Consider the following 20597-nt stretch of genomic DNA (forward strand, 5'->3'; position numbering starts at 1 on the left):
TGTTGTCTGGCTGGGCTGTGGGTGACAAGGGTTAGGGTGGCATGTGGCATGGGTTGAAATGAATGCAAAAATATTAAGGAGCTCAATAATAAAGTACGTGGGCCAAATGGCCCAGAGAGAAATGGAAGTCAGAAAAAAGCACAACAATTAGTTTGAGCAGATTTGGGATTTTGATAGGAAGAGACCTTGTTTTAAATACACAGTTACATCTTTATTTGAAACAGAAAACTAAATTAGGTTTAAGCATCAGGTCTTCTGAATTCTATTTGTAGAAAATTGAGTATATAAAAGCAGACAAAGTCATGCAATGTGGGTGCTTTTAAGATAGTCTAAGTACATTTAAATGAAAATAGTGATTCTTTGACTTTCAGACAGAAGCCAACTTAGCAGATGATTTCTTTGTAGAAGACACTTCTGGTCTCCTGGAGTTAAGACCTACGCCTGCGTACATTAGTGGAAAGCTGGGGTCAGTGAAATTCCTGCTCTGAAAGTTATGTGTAGTTGGGTCCCTGGTCTGTATGCTCAGTGCCTGGTGTGTGGTAGATTTCCCTGACTGAGTGAATGAATGAATGGACAAATCATGACTGACAAGAGGACTGTTTCACACGATTATAGGCCTCCATCCAGTAAAAAACCCAAGTCTAACCTGACCTGGTTGGTGGAGGTGTAGGTAGTGTTACTTTTTTAATGGTGAGACTGACATTCTTGAGTCTGAAGAGTGTGACGTTTGTATTGTCTCCACGTGGGAAGGATCTAGTGATAATTGTTTAGGTGGAGTTTCTTGACTGTCCCTGCCTTTGGAACAGGGCTATGGGATACATTTTTTTTTTTTTTCTTTTTTGCCTTGTCTCTAAAATACTGTTTTGATAATAGATTTGGAGTGTGAAGTTTGAAGTGTAATTAGCAATGAGGTAGTTGGGCAGTCATGTCTTCCACAAGTAGAAGTAATAGAGTATGATAATAGCCACCAAAATGTGTGATGATTCAAAATGGTGGGATTTCATTTACTGTTGAAGTAAAATTGAAAGTGAGTTTTGGAATTCTAGTTCTTTATTCAGCAGATACTTAGGGGCCTGCTATTTGAGGCACCAGACATTGAATTTGGGAAGGAAAGGAAACTATGTATTGAAAATATTTGATCAGAAGGTAACATACATGTACAATAATGGGCCAATGAAAGTAACCATTTTAAAGTTAATGTGAAAAGTTTGAGTTAGAAACTTATCTAGATACCTAGATGACTGTGTAAGTAGAGATGTACAGACATCAATACATACATTTCAGTCTTAGTACATTACTTGTGTAAATGCATAGAGACCATTGCTGAGCAGGTTGAATACTTGCTTCTTTTAGCTACAACGATACAATGAATGGTCTGTCATACTGTTAATTGCAAATAAGTGAACATATAGTATTGGGATGATTAAGGCCATGTGGGCATGTCAAAGGAAACAGGAGGTCAGAGGGAAGGTGGGGTACATCGGGACTGGGATCCAGAGTGCTAAGCAGGGCCGTGTCCTTCCCTCCTGCTCAGAGGGCAATGGGCTTCTACCTTCTGGCTGCTTATCTTCACATCCCATGGGGTCTTCTTCCTGTCCCACTCCCTGCGCCTCAGTAACATCTCCTCTTCTGACTGCCCAGGTTCACAGCCGGTGTGGTCAACCGGGAGAGGATGGCTTCCTTTGAGAGGCTGCTGTGGCGAATTTGCCGAGGAAACATCTATGTAAAGTTCAGTGAGATGGACACAGTTCTGGAAGATCCTGTTACAGTGGGTATCTCAGGCTGCAGAAAACATTCTCATAAGTTTCCTGTAGCCCCACCAGAGGGGTTTACCCTGCTAGAGGGGTTTTGTTCTCTCAAATCCTGAGTCTTTAGCTCTATGAAGTTAATATTGATTTCCTTTTTTTTCTTCTTTCTTTTCTTTTTTCTTCCCCATCCCTCCTTTTTCAAAAATACCTATGAAAGTTCAGTTCCAGGACTGAGTCTTGTTAGCACCTCATAAGTGGTCATTCCTCCAAATGACTTAACTGGACCAGTTCCTGGAAACTTGGCTGTACTGGTGCCGCACAGGTCGGCAGCTGTGTCTTCATCACAAAGCACTGATAACTAATGTAGGTCAGTGTGCTCCAAGCTCCAGGGTGCACTTGAGCAGAAGATGTTGTTCAATGTGGATTCTGATTCAGTGGGTCTATGGTGGCGCCCAGGAGCCTGCATTGTTAACCAGCTTGCAGTTAGTTCCTGGTAGTCAACAGACCGTACATTTGCAATGAAGATTTTGAGGGTCTCCTTCACTGAGTGCCACACGTTATTGCCACTAATTTTGTAGGATTTGCTTCTTCCACCCTTCTGGTTGGTATTTAAATCCACTTTTTAATTCCAAGAATCTTGGTTTATTTCTAAAAAAAAAAAATCATAATCTAGTGTAAAAAATAAAGGCTAAAAAATGCAATTTTAAGCTTTATTTCATGGAAAACAACTTCCTAGTTAAATACGAGTTAAAATAAGAAAAAAAGTTTGTTTTTAAAAAACACAAAACTTCACCATTCTCATGTCTTTATTTTTATTTTTTTCTTGTGCTCTTTTTCTGTAGTCCATAGCTATAGGCAGGCTTGATTTAATATGGTTGTAGTTAAAACATGGAAATCTTTTTTTTTTTGCCTTCTGTTGATTTTAGATAATATAAATGCCCTCCTCTATTACAGTGTGTCCTATAAATATTAATATTTTAAAATGTGCCATTGAATCATTATTTTTCATAATCATATTTTGACATTCTGTAGTCCTGGTGGTAAAGAGAGTATTTATAAAGTAAGATGACTTTAGCCTGATGACTTTGAAGGTGACTGAGCAGATGGTGTGTGGTCAGAATAGATTCCTGGGTCTGGTGAATCCAGAGACAAGAAGATCTAAGAGATTCAGCAATCTCTGGGAGTGGTGCTCCATGGGTGAGGGAACCTTTGGGAATAAGGTAAAGCAGGCGGCTCCCCGAAAACTAAAATATCCCTTTCCTGCTCCTATGAGCAGCTACCAAAGAGACAATTCATTTTGATATTATTTTCAGTTGGTATCTAATGTTTCCATTGAGTTGATGTGACATTCATTAACTGTTTTTAGACACTTAATTTCCAATTTTTCTCCAGAATATAGACACTATGATAAGCATCTTCATGCATGTGAATTTTTGTTTACTTCTGAACTAGTTCCATGATATGAATTCAAGGAAATAGGATTGCTGGCTTAAAGGGTGTGGGCATTTTCATGACCCTTGATGCTTCCTGACAAGAAGCTTTGCAGTGGAGTCATAACATGATTCCAAAGATGGCTGAGACGTAAGTCATGTGTAATGAGTGTGTAGGATTTGTTATCACTTTTCCAACAATGGCTTTCATCATTTTACCTTCACTCCCCACCCTAAACTAAATAAGAGTAAAATAGTGCATTTCTTTGCTTACAGTTAAGGTCAAACATTTCCATATATGCTTGTGAAATATCCATTTTCCTTTTCTTATGACATGTTAGACTTGGACTTTAAAAATGCATTTAATCAGTGTTCCTTTGGGCATACAGTGAGTATGTGAGTCAAACATTAAACCTGGCTCTTCATTGTTATTGCTCAGTTGCTCAGTCATCTCTGACTGTTTGAGATCCATGAGTTGCCACACACCAGGCCTCCCTGTCCTTCACTGTCTCCCGGAGTTTGCTCAGACTCAGGTCAATTGAGTCAGTGATGCCATCTAACCATCATCCTCTGCTGCCTCCTTCTCCTTTTGCTTTCAGTCTTTCCCAGCATCAGGGTCTTTTCCAATGAGTCGGCCTTTCAAATCAGGTGGCCAAAGTATTGGAGTTTCAGCATCAGTCCTTCCAATGAATATTCAGGGTTGATTTCCCTTGGGATTGACTGATTTGGTCTTGTTGTCCCAAGGCCCCTTAAGAGTCTTCTCCAACACCACAGTTCAAAAGCCTCAATTCTTTGGTGCTCAGCCTTCTTTCTGGTCCAGCTCTCATATCCCTGCATGACTGCTGGCTCTGTCTTTGTTAAATGTCAAATACCATTCATCCCTGAAGGATAAATATTGTTTATGAGTTAACTCTGGTGAGCTAGGTCAGCTACTTTTACTTTAAGTCTCGAATATCCTGGTTCCGTCTCTTCAGCGTTGTTTTCTTGTGTATTAACACATCTCTTGAACACAGGACTTGGAGCTGAATACAAGGTTCAGCTGTGATCCCTCTGGTGTAGCAGACAGCGATGTTGTCCCTCTGAGGCTGTATCGGCCTGCCTGAGGGCCCCACCCAGCCTGCTTCCGTGGCCTTGCCCTCAATCATAATATTACGAACTTGAATCAACTGGGAGAAGTTGAAGCTTTCCAATTTTAAATTTAGAAAAAATAAATTCTAAACACATGCATTTTACTGTTCTGATTTTCCAGAGAGAAGAAATTAAAAAGAATATATTCATCATATTTTATCAAGGAGAACAGCTCAGGGAGAAAATCAAGAAGGTCTGTGATGGGTAAGCGACTATTAAAGAAGGTTCTTTTCATCAGCTATTTGGGTCAGGATTAGTTCAGGGTCTATGCAGTAAATCCAAAATAAACTTTCCTGATGGCTCAGTGGTAATGAATTCTCCTGCCAATGCAGGAGACATGGGTTCAATTCCTGGATGGGGAAGATCCCCTGGAGAAGGGAATGACAACCCTCTCTGGTATTCTTGTCTGGGAATTCCCATGGACAGAGAAGCCTGGTAGGCTATAGTCCATGGGGTCACAGAGAGTTGGACATAACTTAGCAATTGAACAACAACAAGGCTCGAGTAGGGCTTCTTTGAGGTTGCTTAAGGTTTTCAAATAACTTGCCCACATTTGATAATAGTGCTAAAAAGGCAACTGCTGTTTAGTAACTGTGGGGATAGAAACAGAGAGATCTTGATGAGTAAAATTTAGAAGGTCAAAAAGACGTTTCAGTTGATTCCTTCTCACCCCTTTATCAGCTGCTAAAGAACAAGCAAACTGCATGCTTAGTTGTTTCTGAGGTTACTGAATTATCTTTTGTGCAGCCCCTTAGAAGCAGAAATTCAGTAGAGAAAAGACACCAACACAGTAAGTTCTGGGGAGAAGATAAGACTAGTCAAGGTTGCAGTCCTTTTTATATACCAGCTGGTGGGTTTTGTGGTTTGAGTGGAGCCCATTCATATAATAGAACCACAGGTTTAATTCAGATGGTGTGAGCCATGTGTTGGGAACCGTAGGCCGAGATCCTCTGTCTGGCTGCTCACTAGATGGTTACTGTGGGGGAAGGTGGTCATCTAACCAAAGTGGACAAGGGATGGGTTAGTAGAAAAGGATGTGCCTATGCTTCTTGGCAGTTACCCACGTGTGTCCTGTGGAATGTTTGAAACACAGGTTTCGAGCCACTGTATACCCCTGCCCAGAGCTGGCGTTGGAGCGCAAAGAGATGCTGCAGGGCGTCAACATGAGGCTGGAAGATTTATTCACCGTGAGTGAGGCGTTCAAGCGTGTGACATAAACACGTGCCATTTCCTATCAGTCCTGTCTCTCAGGGCCCTCGCTCCAAGCTTGGCTGGAATGTCTGCTATGCTCGTCTCGCTGTTGCTTCAGAAGGCTTCATAATTAGGAGGCGGGTGGCATTCACTAAGCTCGTGATGCGTCTGCTTATCAGAGATGCTTTGCCGGGGCTTAGAGTTAACCACGGCCCTGATCAGCCTTCAGTTCCCCACCCCAGGCTGATAGAAGGAACCTTTTATTGCCAGACTGGCCTAGGCCGCCTCTATGATATAATTCAATAGCCAATGAAGGCGAACAGCCAGTCTTGCTGATTTTTTTCTGCATGGAATTGTGTGAGCCAAGCAATTAATTCTGTCAAGGCAGTGAGTCAAGTTTCACAGATGAACACGCCCCCAGTTCATATCCTCTTACTGAATCTGTTGTCACCTAGGATGGCTCTCAAAACATAGGACTTTTCTTCAATAATAGTCATAAGCTTTGTGAGTAATCCCTGAAAGCTGCTGGCCTGTATCAAATGGTGTATTCCCGATCAGCTCTGTCCAGTAGGTGGTGGCGGAAATGTTATATAACGTGTGAGTCCAGTGTCATAGCCGTGAGCCACGTGTCACCCCTGAGCATTTGAAATGTGGCCAGGGGAATGGATTTTTATTTGTATTTAATGTGGCTGCTGTATGGTCAGCACAAATCTAGGTCCTCGATGAGTATCTTTAGAAATTAGATGTGTGTGTGTTCATCTTCCCAGAAAAAGCAGTGTTTGATTCTCTAATCCTCTCTTTTCCCTCTTTGCCACTTGTCAGGGAGACTCTTTCCCTGAAGCAATTACCCTTGAAGTCCTTTCCCCCGGATACTTTGCTGGGTTTTATGAAAACTGCATGAGGAGGGACTTCCCTGGTGGCTCAGGGGTTGGGACTCTGTGCTTCCTCTGCAGGGAACTCGGGTTCAATCCCTGGTTAGGGAACGAGATCCTGCACGCCAGGTGGCACAGCCAAAACAAAGCAAAAGTCTCACGAGGAGGATGAAAGTTAGTTAGGCTAGACTTAGATTTAGGTTTCAGATGTCTTGGGTAGCCCTGTGTAATGGTTACTGAAAGGGTTACTGGGTTGTATCATCAGAACAAAAACTGTTTCCATTTAAACAAATCCTATGTGGGCCAGATCACCTATCATTCCTTCATTCATTAATTCACTTGTCATTTATTGGAGAGGTTTAGTATGCAAGGCATTTCAACAGATGTATTAGTTTCCTTTGGCTGATGTAACAAAATACTGCAAACTGGGTGGCTTAAAATAACCAAATTTATTTTTTCACAGTTCTGTGGTGAGAAGTCTGAAATCAAGGTGTCAGCAGAGCCAGGCTTCCTCTGAAGGCACTAGGAAAGGATCCTTGCTTGCCTGTTCTGCTAGAGTTTGCATGTGTATATCACCCCAAAATTTGAATGTTAAAAACCTAATGCCTGGGACTTTCCTGGTGGTCCAGTGGTTAAGAATCTGCCTGCCAATGCAGGGGACATGGGTTGAATCCCTGGTCCAGGAACTGAGATACCACATGCTGGGGGCAACCAAGCCCATGCCCCACAACTACTGAGTCCATGCTCCCAATAGTCCGTCCTCCCTACAGCCTGTGCTCCCTACAGCCTGTGCTCCCTAACAAGAGAGTAGCCCCTGCTTGCCACAACTAGGGAGAGCCCAAGTGCAGCAATAAAAATCCTGTGTGCTACAACAAAGGCCCAGTGCAGCGAAAAAAAAAAAAAAAAAAAAAAAAGGCAACAAAACCCCACAAAAACCTAATCCCTTGGATGATGGTATTGGGAGATGGGGCCTTTGGGAGGTGATTAGTTCATGAGATTGGGGTTCTCTTGCATGGGATTAATGCCCTTTTAAAAAGACCCTAGAGAGCTGGCTTGCCCCTTCTGCCATGTTGGGTTAAAATTTGAAGTCTGCAGCCGAGACAAGGGCCTTCAACCATGCTAATCTCAGACTTCTACCTTCCCCAGAACCGGGAAAACTTTCTGTTACAAAGCACCGGTCTATGATATTTTATCATAGCTGCTCGAGTGGACTAAGGCATCTTCCCAGCTGCTGGTGGCTGTCAGCCATCCTTGCTGGCCCTTGCTTTGTTGATGCGTCACTCTGGTCTCTGCCTCCATCACACACATCTTCATACTGGGAAGTATGACCCACACACTGGTCATACTGGGATAGTGCCCACCCTACTCCAGCATGATCTCATTTTAACTTGATTACATCTGCAAAGACCATATTTCCAAGTAAGATCATGTTCCCAGCTACCGGTCTTAGGACTTCAGCATGTCTTTTGTGGGGGACACCATTCCATCCATCACAATAGTACTATAAGGGATTTAGAATAAAAGGAAGATATAGTCCTGGCCTCAGGGCTTTAACCTCTAGTGTGGCAGTTCAAGGCCAGGTGAGAACTCCGAGGCAGAGGAGTGGCCAGGAGCCGAGGACGCCTCCAGGTCTGGCTGGCCCGCATTTTTGCCGTGTTGTCTGGCATCTCCCTGAGTGTCCTTTGTTTTGCTGGGTGCTGTTTTTATGGCCAGGTGTTAACACAGACAGAGTCTCACCGTCAGAGCCTCCTGCAAGAAGCAGCTGCCAACTGGCACTCCTGGGCCATCAAAGTGCAGAAGATGAAGGCCATATACCACATCCTGAACATGTGCAACATCGACATCACCCAGCAGTGTGTCATCGCTGAGATCTGGTTCCCAGTGGCAGACACCGCGCGCATCAGGAGGGCGCTGGAGCAAGGCGTGGTGCGTGGGCGGGGGGGGGGGGGCAGGGGGCGGGGAGCGGGCAGGGGGCGGGGAGCGGGCAGGGGGCGGGGAGGGTCATGTCCAGCTGAGTGGGCCCTCTGCCAGGTGTTCAGATTGCTAGCCTCCTAAGTCACGTGACCCTTACCTGGTAGGATTGTCTCTATCTTTCCACCTTCGGTCCTTACCCAGTGTGTGGGCACACGTCAGAAATGCCTATTCTCTGTGCCTTACCCACAGGCAACATTTCTTTGATCTTAGCAAGAGTGTGCTGGGCGCTGATGTGCTGTCACTCCGCTAGCTTTGTCTGGCTGGAAAGCCGGATAGCCAGACACCTACCGCAACAGCCAGAAGGGAGTGGATGGCTCTCCATGCCTGCTGCTGTGCTGAGCACTCAGGCACCTTGTGTAACTCTCACCGTGCTCTTGAGTCGTCTCTCTGCCCAGTAGGGGGCCTGTCTCATCACCTATTTGCCCCATTGAAATTTGGGAAAGGGTCAAGGCCATTAGGAATACAGGAACAAAATTTGGAAAGTGAATAAACTCTTGAGAGAGTAAGTCGGAAGGAAAAGTAGAGGGCTCAGAACTGTGCATAACATTTGCAGGAGCTTGAGGATGGAGATTGCCAGAGAATCAGGAGGAACTCTACTCTCTGTGACAACTCTCCTTTAAGATAAATTACATAAGTACTAACTTCAGATGAAATCATGAGTCTCAGGTCAAGAAATTGTCCCAAGTTCACTGAGTAAGTGATAGGAGTTGGACTGTGATCCATGTGCTTACACCCAGCCGATGGCGTTCTTCCTAACGTCTTCTCATACGTTCTTTTTGCAGGAACTAAGTGGCTCCTCCATGGTCCCCATCTTGACAGCAGTGCAGTCTAAAACAGCTCCTCCCACGTTTAACAGGACAAATAAATTCACAGCTGGCTTCCAGAATATTGTAGATGCATATGGCATAGGCAGTTACCGGGAGATGAACCCAGGTAAAGGAATCTGATGTGTTTCTCAACCAGGCAGCTTGAAAATGAAAATTGAACAAGGTTTATCACAGTGGTGGCCTTGCCAATTCATTGCTTTGAATTGTGACATTCCTAAAATCTTACTTAGTTTTCTAATGCCCCTAATTGTCTTTTAAAATGGTGATTAGTGAGATTTGCTCCTTGACAGGATTTTACCTGTTCTCAGGCAGACAAATTCAGTTTTCATTTTCTTACTGATTCAATGAGGGTCATCTTAGGCATCTTCATAGTCACATAGTGTTGTGTGGGAGAGATGGCAATGAGCACAGATAGGACTTTTAGTCAGAAGACTGGATCCCCAGTGATACTGTATCACTGAGTCTGATTTGTAAAGTAAAGGGGTAGACCAGATGTCCTTTAGCCAAGCAGTTCATGGTGCTGCTGTTCTCCAGCCTGAGTTTGAACTAATTTGTGACCTGTATTGCAGGGTCCTGTGAGTAACTGCTGGAGGTGTGTGGTGCATGTGAGTGGTTGACAAACAAACAAAAGGTGGTAGTGGACAGGGTATAGAAAGCACTTAGAGAGAGAAAACTGGTTTTAAATCCCATTAAAGTTATGACCAACCTAGATAGCATATTGAAAAGCAGAGACATTACTTTGCCGACTAAGGTCTGTCTAGTCAAGCTTATGGTTTTTCCAGTAGTCATGTATGGATGTGAGAGTTGGACTGTGAAGAAGGCTGAGCGCTGAAGAATTGATGCTTTTGAACTGTGGTGTTGGAGAAGACTCTTGAGGGTCCCTTGGACTGCAAAGAGATCCAACCAGTCCATTCTGAAGGAGATCAGCCCTGGGATTTCTTTGGAAGGAATGATGCTAAAGCTGAAACTCCAGTACTTTGGCCACCTCATGCGAAGAGTTGACTCATTGGAAAAGACTCTGATGCTGGGAGGGATTGGGGGCAGGAGGAGAAGGGGATGACAGAGGATGAGATGGCTGGATGGCATCACTGACTCGATGGACGTGAGTCTGAGTGAACTCCGGAGTTGGTGATGGACAGGGAGGCCTGGCGTGCTGTGATTCATGGGGTTGCAAAGAGTTGGACACGACTGAGCGACTGAACTGAACTGACTGAAACTTTGTGATCTTGGGGAAAGTCACTTTTGTTGGTGTTGTTCAGTTGCTAAATCACGTCCAACTCTTCGCGACCCCATGGACTGCAGCCTGCCAGGCTTCCCTGTCCTCCATTATTTCCTGGAGTTTGCTCAAACTCCTGTCCATTGAGTTGGTGATGCTATCCAACCATCTCATCCTCTGTTGCCCCTTCTCCTCCTGCCCTCAATATTTTCCAGAGTCAGAGTTTTTTCTAATGAGTTGACTCTTCTCATCAGATGGCCAAAGTATTGGAGCTTCAGAAGGTCACTTAGCTGCTCCAAAATGCAGCTCATCTGTAAAGTGTGGAGTAAGAATACTTACCTACTGAGGAGTTAATGTATGTGAGGGCTAAGTGAGTGTCAGGGGTGGGGAGAAGAATCAGAAAGATGCAAGGGACCAGCTTTTATGTCACGGAGCCTGGTAGGGAAATCTTTGATGTGGGGCTGAAAGAACGTTGGGAGCACTCAGGCCATTGTGGTCTCACCTCTACAGCTCCCTACACCATCATCACTTTCCCCTTCCTGTTTGCCGTGATGTTTGGAGACTGTGGTCATGGAACTGTGATGTTCCTGGCAGCCCTTTGGATGGTCCTTAATGAGAAGCACTTGCTCGCTCAAAAGTCGACCAATGAGGTGGGTGCCCATCAATTGTCTCACCTGTTTTCTTGGAGGTTATAAATAGAACATGAAAAATGTGTCTGTTGTTTTCACCATGGAAATAACATATTTTAAAAAGTAAGGGAAAGATGGAAAGTTAAAAAAGGGACCAGAATTCAGCATAAAAATTCCTGGCCAAAGGTAAATCCTTTGTTTATTGTATATTTTTCAAGAAAGTATTGATCTTTTCCTTTACTTTTTTTCCCCAACATTGATTTTTTTCCCCCTTTGATTAGAAAAGCAATATATATTTCTTGTAAAAATTGGGAAAATACAATAATCTAACTACCTAGAGAAAATTACAATTAATGCTTTTTTCTGTGTTTATACACAAGTATATAATTTTCTAAAATTGAGATGAAATAGTCCATGTTAATTTGTAGCTTCCTTTTCTTTCACTCAAAATATCACAACTATTTTTTCATGGCAGAGCCCTTCTACAATCAGCCCATTCTCAGTGTCCTTATGTGACACTGAGGAATCCTGAATATCATGTCCTCACATCCGTTCACACTTGAAATTTCCACATTTTCCATGAAGTCCCTTCACAGAATTGTGAAGATTGAGACAACTCAAGCCTGCATTGTTTCAACTTAATCAATTCAGTTCAATCATGTCTGACTCTTTGTGACCCCATGGACTGCAGCACACCAGGCTTCCCTGTCCTTCACCAACTCCCAGAGCTTGCTCAAACTCATGTCCATTGAGTCGGTGATGCCATCCAAGCATCTCATCCTCTGGTGTCCCCTTCTCCTCCTGCCTTCAGTCTTTCTCAGCATCAGGGCCTTTTCTAATGAGTCAGTTCTTTGTATCAGGTGGCCAGAGTATTGGAGCTTCAGCTTTAGCATCAGTCCTTCCAGTGAATATTCAGGACTAATTTCCTTTAGGATTGACTGGTTACATCTCCTTGCAGTCCAAGGGACTCTCAAGAGTCTTCTCCAACACCACAGTTCAAAAGCATCAATTCTTCGGTGCTCAGCTTTCTTTATGGTTAATCAGTTAGTGTCACTTTGTGTCCATTGTAGTACATTTTAACTGGATGCATACCTTTTAACTCTATCCTGAATTTTAAGAATACCTGCCATCTTTAATACAAGTTGACTTAAATCAAGCTAGTTCAATGATGCCATAGCTAGTCCATCATAAACAGGGTTAGTGGGAGAATCAACCTATGTCCAATAGTGTTTTCCACGACAAGCATCTTCACGGATATGCTTTCCTATAATTAATACTTAAAGTCTCATACTTACGCAGTTTTGAGAATGACTGATATACATCAACCAGTCTTACGGAAAGTGCTTCCCTTTTCTTGGTGGATGTGCTTGGAGACTCAGTGTTATCAGTCAAAGTAAAGTGTTAGTCCTTAGTCGTGTCTGACTCTTTGCGACTCTATGGACTGTAGCTCGCCAGGCTCCTCTGTCCATGGGATTCTTCAGGCAAGAATATTGGAGTGGGTTGCCATTCCCTTTTCCAGGGGATCTTCCTAACTCAGGGATCGAAGCGAGGTCTCCTGTACTGCAAGCAGAGAAGCAGTCTGAGCCACCAGAGAAGCTCCCTCAATGTCACAAGTATAGATTTGATTTGCCATACAATTTAGCAGCGTAAGTGGCAGCTCTGTTCTTGTCTCCTGGAAGGAGTAAGGCAGCAGTCGCTCACTTTCAAGTGCGTCCTTTACAGCTGACACTTGGCTTCAGTTACATTTTCTAACCAAGGCTGAATTAAAGGCTGTGAGGCTATGTGGTTTGTTTCCTCAATAGCTGCCATCTCAGGACTTTTCTGGATCAGCTCTAGAAGCTCAGGAAGATCAGGGTGGGTGTGCCCTTTCTGCTTGGGTTACTTTGACACCTGCCTGGCGACTGACACTGCCCCTCTGTGTAGGAGGCCCGTGTCTTGGCTGCAGCTGTCCAGTGGTGCTGGGAGTCTCCTGTAAAACATGTCCCTGGGGTCTGGTTCAAAGCTCACTGACTGTTATCCTCTGTCTTCCTGGGGCCAGATTTGGAACACCTTCTTCCATGGGCGCTACCTCATCCTTCTCATGGGCATCTTCTCCATCTATACGGGCTTGATCTATAATGACTGCTTCGCCAAGTCTTTGAACATCTTCGGCTCCTCCTGGAGTGTCCAACCCATGTTCAGAAATGGCACGTGGAGGTAAGTTGGGACAGAGATGGATCACTGACTGGTCATCCAGGTGCACTCAGTGATTGTTCTCATGCCGGGGGCTTCTGTGCCTGGTTCTGCCCAGAGGTGTGCCCACCAACTGAACAAATAATTCAGTGTTATCTATTGAGTGTGAGACCTTGTATCACTTCCTCAGTTAACTGTGCTGGTCACTGTTATGCATGGAAAGCTTTTTCAAAACTTCAGCTGTATTAAGTAGGTATCCTGGAGTGCATCCCACTCCCAGGCACTGCTGTGGAAACAAGGGTGAATCAGGTATAAACTGGGCATCCGAGTAGCAGGCGTGGAAGCAAGAAGACTTTGAGAGAAGAAGGTGGCCTTTCTTGCTTGGCCTGGAATTGGAAAGAGAGTGAAATTATGCATCCACACACTTAGGAGGCTTTGCTTGAAGAGAGGCTGATGCTAGTGTTGAGCTGTTTGAATGATTGGTTTCCAGTGTTCAAAGCCCTAGGCTTAGCAGAAGGGCATTATCTTTGACTGCTCGGAGCAGCTTGGTTGGTTAAAAGCAAAGGAAAAAGTTTTGCACGGCTAGTTCCCTGTATTTGCCTTGTGGGTGACGGGGTGAGGAAGGCAGGGGATACTGTGGGCTGGCTGGTGGGGAGAAGTCTTGGCTTTAGGAAAGAGAGACCTGGAAACTCTCCGCATCCTCTCGCCCGAGACACACTTCCCGCAGGCATCCCTGGTTATTGTGTTGTTAATCAGACACACAGTCATCAGAATGGAAATAGCTCTTCAGAAATGGAGATTTGGGGAAAGGGAGAAAGGTTTTCGAATTTGAAGAGTGGGTCAGTGTGATGAATTGAGGGAGGAGGGCCGTGGAAGAGCGGGAGCTTTGAGGGAAACCCATGGGAATGTTGAGTACTTTGTGATCTTAGGGGGACCTTGGGCTGCCAGAGTCACACGAGATAACCAGGGAGCTTCCAGGTTACTTTGTTGTTGTTTTAGTAGCTCAGTCATGTCTGACTCTTGTGGCCACGTGGACTATAGCCCGCCAGGCTCCTCTGTGCATGGGATTCTCCAGGCAAGAATACTGGAGTGGGTTGCCATTTCCTTCTCCAGGGAATCTTCCTGACCCAGGGATTGAACCTGCGTCTCCTGCATTGGCAGGCAGGTCTTTACCACTGAGCCACCAGGGAATAGGGGCTACATACTGCGACTGAAAAGCCTCAGGTGATGTTCCTCACGTCTGTCCCACAGATGCTTCAGTTCAGTTTCAGGTTTCTGTCTTGCCCTGGAGCGTCCAGGGGAAGTGACCGGAGAGCACCGCGAGAAAGGAGAGATAGATGCCTGCCTGGATGCACAGCCCTTCCTCTGTGTTTTCTCTCCCAAGCACAGTAGGACTTTCTATTGAAGGCATATCAAGGGTCTTAGCTGCTTGCCAAATCTGCACTGCATATTGTAAGTGGGAAGAGAGAAAACACCATCTATCTCATCCCAGGATTTCTTAGGAAAGATTCAACACAGGGTTCCTTTTGATGTGGAGCGTCCCAAGTGCATGTGAGGGCTTGGTACTGACTGAAGGGGGGCTCAGAGGGGCTATAGTAGTCAGGGGGCTGTGTCACTGAGGCTCCGTGAATCTCCTTTTAGTCCCTCTGCTGGGTCCAAGTGCCCTGTAGTAGAGGACAGGAATGTTAATAAATAAATAAAATGAAGAAAGAAAACATTTTGCAGGATTCCAATTACAGATGGCCGTATCTATGGGTTTTTTTTTTTCTTTGCAATTAGTACCCTGAAGAGATGCCTCGAAGAACAAAACTTTGATCCATTTGAAGACAGCTTGCTTAGTGCTGCTCTTCAGGTTTGCACTCATAAGCATAGTGATGGACTCGGAGATGTGTTAAATTGACAAAACTTTATCAAACCATGGACACAAATTTTCATTTGCCCTGGAATGTGCCTGGGAAAGGTCTGAGTCTGATGGTTGGCTGTCACTCTGCAAATGTGGGTCAGAATATTGTTCTTTTGTGTGCAGGCAAATGACCTCTGCCCCCAGTTCCAGGCTTTTGAGGCCATGCCCAGACTGAGGCCCCAGGCTGGGTCCCACGCCCACACATGGATGATGTGAAGCAGACTTGCTTTAGCAGGGAGGTGAAGGGAAGCCAGCAGAGGACATAGTGGAGGGTTTTGGTCACTGGCTGCAAGCTAAGTCTTGGGCCTTCTTACCCTGACAGTGGGCTAGAGACACTGTCACAACCTCCTTCACTGGGGACCGTGCACCACTCTCAGTAAGAAGCTATTAGAAGGGTTTCGAGGATTTGGCCTCAGGGAGGATAAGGGGAAGGATAGGTCATTTTTGTGGTTTGGACAGCGTCCTTATCTTGAAATGTCCCTGTTTTGACATTAGATATGATTGTGAAATGGTCTTGTTTTTGTTTTGATCCACCACGGTCACCCTGTGGCCATATCTGATGTTCCCTGAAATTGCTTATGTTCAACAGCAGATACTATGGCTTGGCTGTGGGCACCAGGCCAATTTCCTCTTTTTATTTTGTCACACAAACACATCTCTGATAGTGAAATCCAAGCATTTGCACTGAGGTGTGCCTTTTGGACAGGGGTCTGGGTCTGAGATGGCCAGTCAGGCCCAGCTGCTTCCACTGGCACTGGGGGCCTGGTCAGCATAATCAGGCTTCCTGACCTCCCTGCACTGGGCTACAAATACCACCACCGCCCTAGCTGCAGGAGGGAGGGAATGTACTTCTAGGCAGCCTAAGGTGCCACCGTCCTGTTCTTCACCCTTTCAACTACTCAGTCTTGGGTCCCTCCACAGACATGTGCTCTTAAAAAAAAAAAAAAATTAAACCCTAATGTTCTTAGCCCCGTCAGGTTTGTACAGACAGTAAGAAGTTCCCGCTCATTCACATTTGTACTTCTGAGTGAGAAAGGGACACAGGTTTAAAGGCAGTCAGTTCAGTTCAGTTCAGTTCAGTTCAGTCGCTCAGTTGTGTCTGACTCTTTGCGACCCCATGAATCGCAGCACGCCAGGCCTCCCTGTCCATCACCATCTCCTGGAGTTCACTCAGACTCATGTCCATCGAGTCCGTGATGCCATCCAGCCATCCCATCCTCGGTTGTCCCCTTCTCCTCCCTAAAGGCAGTCAGTGGACCATAACTTTCAGGGGCTGAGATTCCCAGAGGTCAGGGGCCACGTGTGGAAGCCAGTTCAATCCTCCAGGATCAGCTCTTGGGCCCCCAGGGGAGATTTCCCAGGCTCATCCCAAGGCTGGATTTTATTTCTTCTATGCTTCCCTGGTTGCTCAGCTGGAAGAACCTGCCTGCCAATGCAGGAGACGCTGGAGACATAGGTTCAATCCCTGTGTCAGGAAGATCCCCTGGAAAAGGAAATGGCAACCCGCTCTAGCGTTCTTGCCTGGGAAATCCCATGGACAGAGGAGCCTGGTAGGCTACACTCCATAGGGTCGCAAAGAGCAGACACGACTGAGTGTGCACGCACGTGTGTTCCTGGCACCCCTTCCCCCGCCTCTTTTTTGATGTAGGATAGATTTTGCTTTACCTCATCAGGCTGAGAGCCCTTGGGAAACTCAGACTATGACCTCCTTGGGAGCCAGAGGGTAATTTCTGTAGCTTAGCACATAGTGGTTATTCAGTGAGTAAATGTCACTCAGTCTCTCTGTGACCTCATGGATTGTAGCGGCCAGGCTTCTGTGTCCATGGGATTTTCCAGGCGAGAATACTGGAGCGGGTTGCCATTTCCTCCTTCAGGGAATCTTCCCAACCCAAGGATCGAACCCTGGTCTCCTAGCATTGCAGGCAGAGTCTTTACTCCCTGAGTCACCAGGGAAGCACGGTTATTTGTTAATCGAATGAGCCAGTTGGTGAGTCACACCAACAGTTAGGCTTTGACTGGCTGCTTGCAAGTGGATGACTGATGTTCCTGTAGTATTTTTCCTACCTCTGGTTGATCATTGGTTTTGTCTTTGTTTTTCCTTTCGCTCTCAATAGTATGCAGGTATTGAAAACGAATCCACTGTTGCAGCTGGACCCAGCTGTTCCGGGAGTATACTCTGGAAATCCATACCCGTTTGGAATTGATCCGGTAATAATGTCTTCTGAGGTTAAATATTTCTTACGTAAAATGTCTTGCTGAGGAGATTTCTTCCCCTCCTCTGTGTGGAGGGGAAGAAAGCGCTAGGACCTATGAAATCCACAAACATGTGTTGAGATAGAAGAGCAGGTCTTGGAGGTGTTTGTGACACAGTGCCCCAGATTTGAGTACACGTCCTACCTGTACCCTATATCCAGCCACTGGGTCATTTTCCCTGCAGTTTCCCAAACATCTGCCTCTTTCTTCTCAATCATACCCTTGGCGGTTAACAATTGCTTCTTTAAAAGGCCCTTGTTTGCCTGGAAAATATGCTTATTAGATAAGCAATTTAGCATCCTAGCCAGGTTCCCAACTTTGACATTTTCTTCCAATGATTAGCATCTTAACTTTTCCTAGAGAAGTATGGATTTGCTTTTATATTTGCTTTATTTTACTGCATAGAATTAGAGTTTAAAAAAATGTGTTAACTCTAATTGCTTTGTTATATCTACTTCAGTTGGATTTGAGCCAGACAAAGGTGTTCCTTTGCCCAAACTTCAGGTGCAAAGCGATTTCAAGAAGTCATGCGCGCCTTAGTGCAAAGCCACTGGTACCATGGCCTTAGCACATATCACCAGCAGATGGCAGGCTTGTGCTCCAAATGAGCACGAGCATCTGGACCTGAACTTGGTAGATACGGTTCATAAATGTCTCCTCTATGCTCTTTTTGTTGGAAGAGAACCTGAGACCACAGTTTTACTTGCTGACAATTGAGAGGAATAATGTTGCTGTTGTTCAGTCACTAACTCATGTCTGACTCTTTGCAACCCCATGCACTGCAGCAGGCCAGGCTTCCCTGTCCTTCACTGTCTCCTGGAGCTTGCTCAAACTCCTGTCCATTGAGTTGGTGATGTCATCCAACCATCTCATCCTCTGCCGCCCCCTTCTCCTTCTGCTCTCAGTCTTTCCCAGCATCAGGGTTTTTCCAGTGAGTTGGCTCTTTGCATCAGGTGGCCAAAGGATTGGAGCTTCAGCTTTAGCATCAGTCCTTCCGATGAATATTCAGGGTTGATTTCCTTTAGGATTGACTGGTTTGATCTCCTTGAAGTCCGAGACTCGCAAGAGTCTTCTCCAACACCATAGTTCGAAAGCATCAATTCTTTGATGTTCATCCTTCTTTATGGTCCAATTTTCACATCCATACATGACTACTGGAAAAACCATAGCTTTGACTATACAGACTTTTGCCGGCAAAGTGATGTCTGCTTTTTAATATGCTAAGTTTGTCACAGCTTTCCTGCCAATAACAAGTGGCTTTTAATTGAGGGATAATACTGCACTAAAATTGGTTCTCTGGTCTCTCCTCTCTTGGGGTTCACCCTCTCTTCAGTTTTGAGTCCTCCCACTTTCTGCCTGCCTCCCCTCTCTTATAAAAACAGCAAGCATCACCCAGAACTGGTTTTTACTTGGCACTTGCATTTTAAGTTTTATCAAAATAGGTTAAATCCTTGAAGCCTGGTTTGTAAGCTGCAAGGTGCTAAAAATAAACACAAGTTGTTATTTTTGTAGACTGGAAGGCTTTATCTTTGGTCCTAGGAGTTTCACGAGTAGCAGGCAGGCAGAGGGGGAGTATAGATGGGTGTGATTTTTCAGGTCTGTTTGACTTTTCTTTCCTTTGAATATCATTGCTCCCACCGTCTTGTCTGTTCCCTTCACAGCCCCCATCTGATGCATCAGCAAATCCTATCTGCCCAATTTTGCTCCTCACAGACAAAGGGAGAATAGCGTACTTAGCCTTTCAAAACTGAGTGATCCAGCCTCTGCGTGTGTGCTCAGTCGTGTACAGCTCCTTTGCGACTCTATGGCCTCCAGCCTGTCAGGCTCCTCTGTCCATGGGCTTTTCCAGGCAGGAATACTGGAGTGGGTTGCCATTTCTTCCTCCTGGGGATCTTTCCAAACCAGGGGTCGAGCCCGCATCTCTTGTGTCTCCTGCGTTGGCAGGAGATTCTTTACCACTTAGCTATCTGGGAAGTGGTTTAGTCTCTTGTCTCCATTCAATTTTGTCATCTGCCCACTAGTTAGAAAAACGTGAGGGTGAAAGGCAAGGCGGGATGCTGAAAATGATACAGTTTTTCCTAGTAACATTTAGGTTTTTAAAATGTTTTAGTCTTTTTCTTATAAAAGAATTATACATCATCGACACAATGGACGTGAGTTTGAGCAAACTCCGGGAGACAGTAAAGGACAGGGAAGCCTGGTGTGCTGCAGTCCATTGGATTGCAAAGAGTAGGATGTGACTTAGCGACTGAACAACAGCGACAATATATATGATTAAAACTCCTTATAATGCAAAAATTATTTTAAAGAATGAGTTGGCTTTCTTGCCTTTCCTGTTCCTACAATCTGATTCTCCAGAGATAATCTCTTTAATAGAACATTTCTATTAATAGCACTTATATATATTAATGAAGGGTTTGATTTTTACATAATGTAAATTTCTACAGCTGCATTTATTAACTGTGTTACACATCTATTTGTGAATCAAACCACAAAATATTTGAGCATCAGCTGAGGGGATTTTCTAAAAGTGTTGTAAATATTTATAATAAATGAACATTACACAGTGGTTAAAAGCCGGTGATTTAGGATCAGACAGCCTGTGCTTGAATCTTGGCTTTTCTGTTTACTTGCTATGTGATTTTGAGCAAGTTATTATCTCTGTGTCTCTGTTTCCTCGTCTGTAAAATGGATGTAATAATAGTCCTCATAGAGTTGCTAAGAAGAGTAAATGGATTTTATAGGTAAAACACCCAGAAGAGTTTGGTGCATATGGAATAAATGCCCCATTTGCCATTATATTATTTCTCCCTGAGTGTGTAAATAACAGTCTCCCTGAGATTTTGTAATTGTACTTATCTGTAAAATGGGAATACTTATAACTATCTCATAGGATTTTTTATTAGAATTAAATGAGATAAATACACTTAAAGGGCTTAGTATGTGCCTGGTATTTACCCATGAACGTTTTTAGCTTTTCCAGGCTGGGTCTAAAGTGTGCAGGTAACCCTGCCCTCACCGTGTTGAGTGATCCTGTGGGTACTGGCCAACCAGGCAGGCAAAGCAGAAGGTGCAGGACAAGCCTGGTGCAGCTCTGATGCCAAAGTGGTTGATCAGGGTAGTGGAGGTGCTTCCCCGAGTGATTTTCTCAGAGCAAACATAGCTCTAGTACCTGACTCTGATAGAACTTCTAGACTCTGGTCTCATGTATTTCTTTCTTTAATTTGGGGGAAAATTACTTTATGATCTCGTGT

General features: G+C 44.7%; 1 protein-coding gene across 1 annotated transcript in view; it reads left to right on the top strand.

Moving 5' to 3' along the window:
- Nucleotides 1-20597, top strand: part of ATP6V0A4 (ATPase H+ transporting V0 subunit a4) — a 47113-nt gene that overhangs the window by 8418 nt on the left and 18098 nt on the right. Inside the window, exons 6-14 of the mRNA XM_018046887.1 lie at nt 372-466; nt 1642-1768; nt 4428-4510; nt 5400-5493; nt 8083-8295; nt 9126-9276; nt 10897-11036; nt 13054-13211; nt 17205-17298. Coding sequence (XP_017902376.1) covers nt 372-466; nt 1642-1768; nt 4428-4510; nt 5400-5493; nt 8083-8295; nt 9126-9276; nt 10897-11036; nt 13054-13211; nt 17205-17298 — 1155 coding nt within the window. The remainder of the gene's footprint in view (nt 1-371; nt 467-1641; nt 1769-4427; nt 4511-5399; nt 5494-8082; nt 8296-9125; nt 9277-10896; nt 11037-13053; nt 13212-17204; nt 17299-20597) is intronic.

This window comes from Capra hircus, chromosome 4 (assembly GCF_001704415.2).
Source record: "Capra hircus breed San Clemente chromosome 4, ASM170441v1, whole genome shotgun sequence".
NCBI lineage: Eukaryota > Metazoa > Chordata > Mammalia > Artiodactyla > Bovidae > Capra > Capra hircus.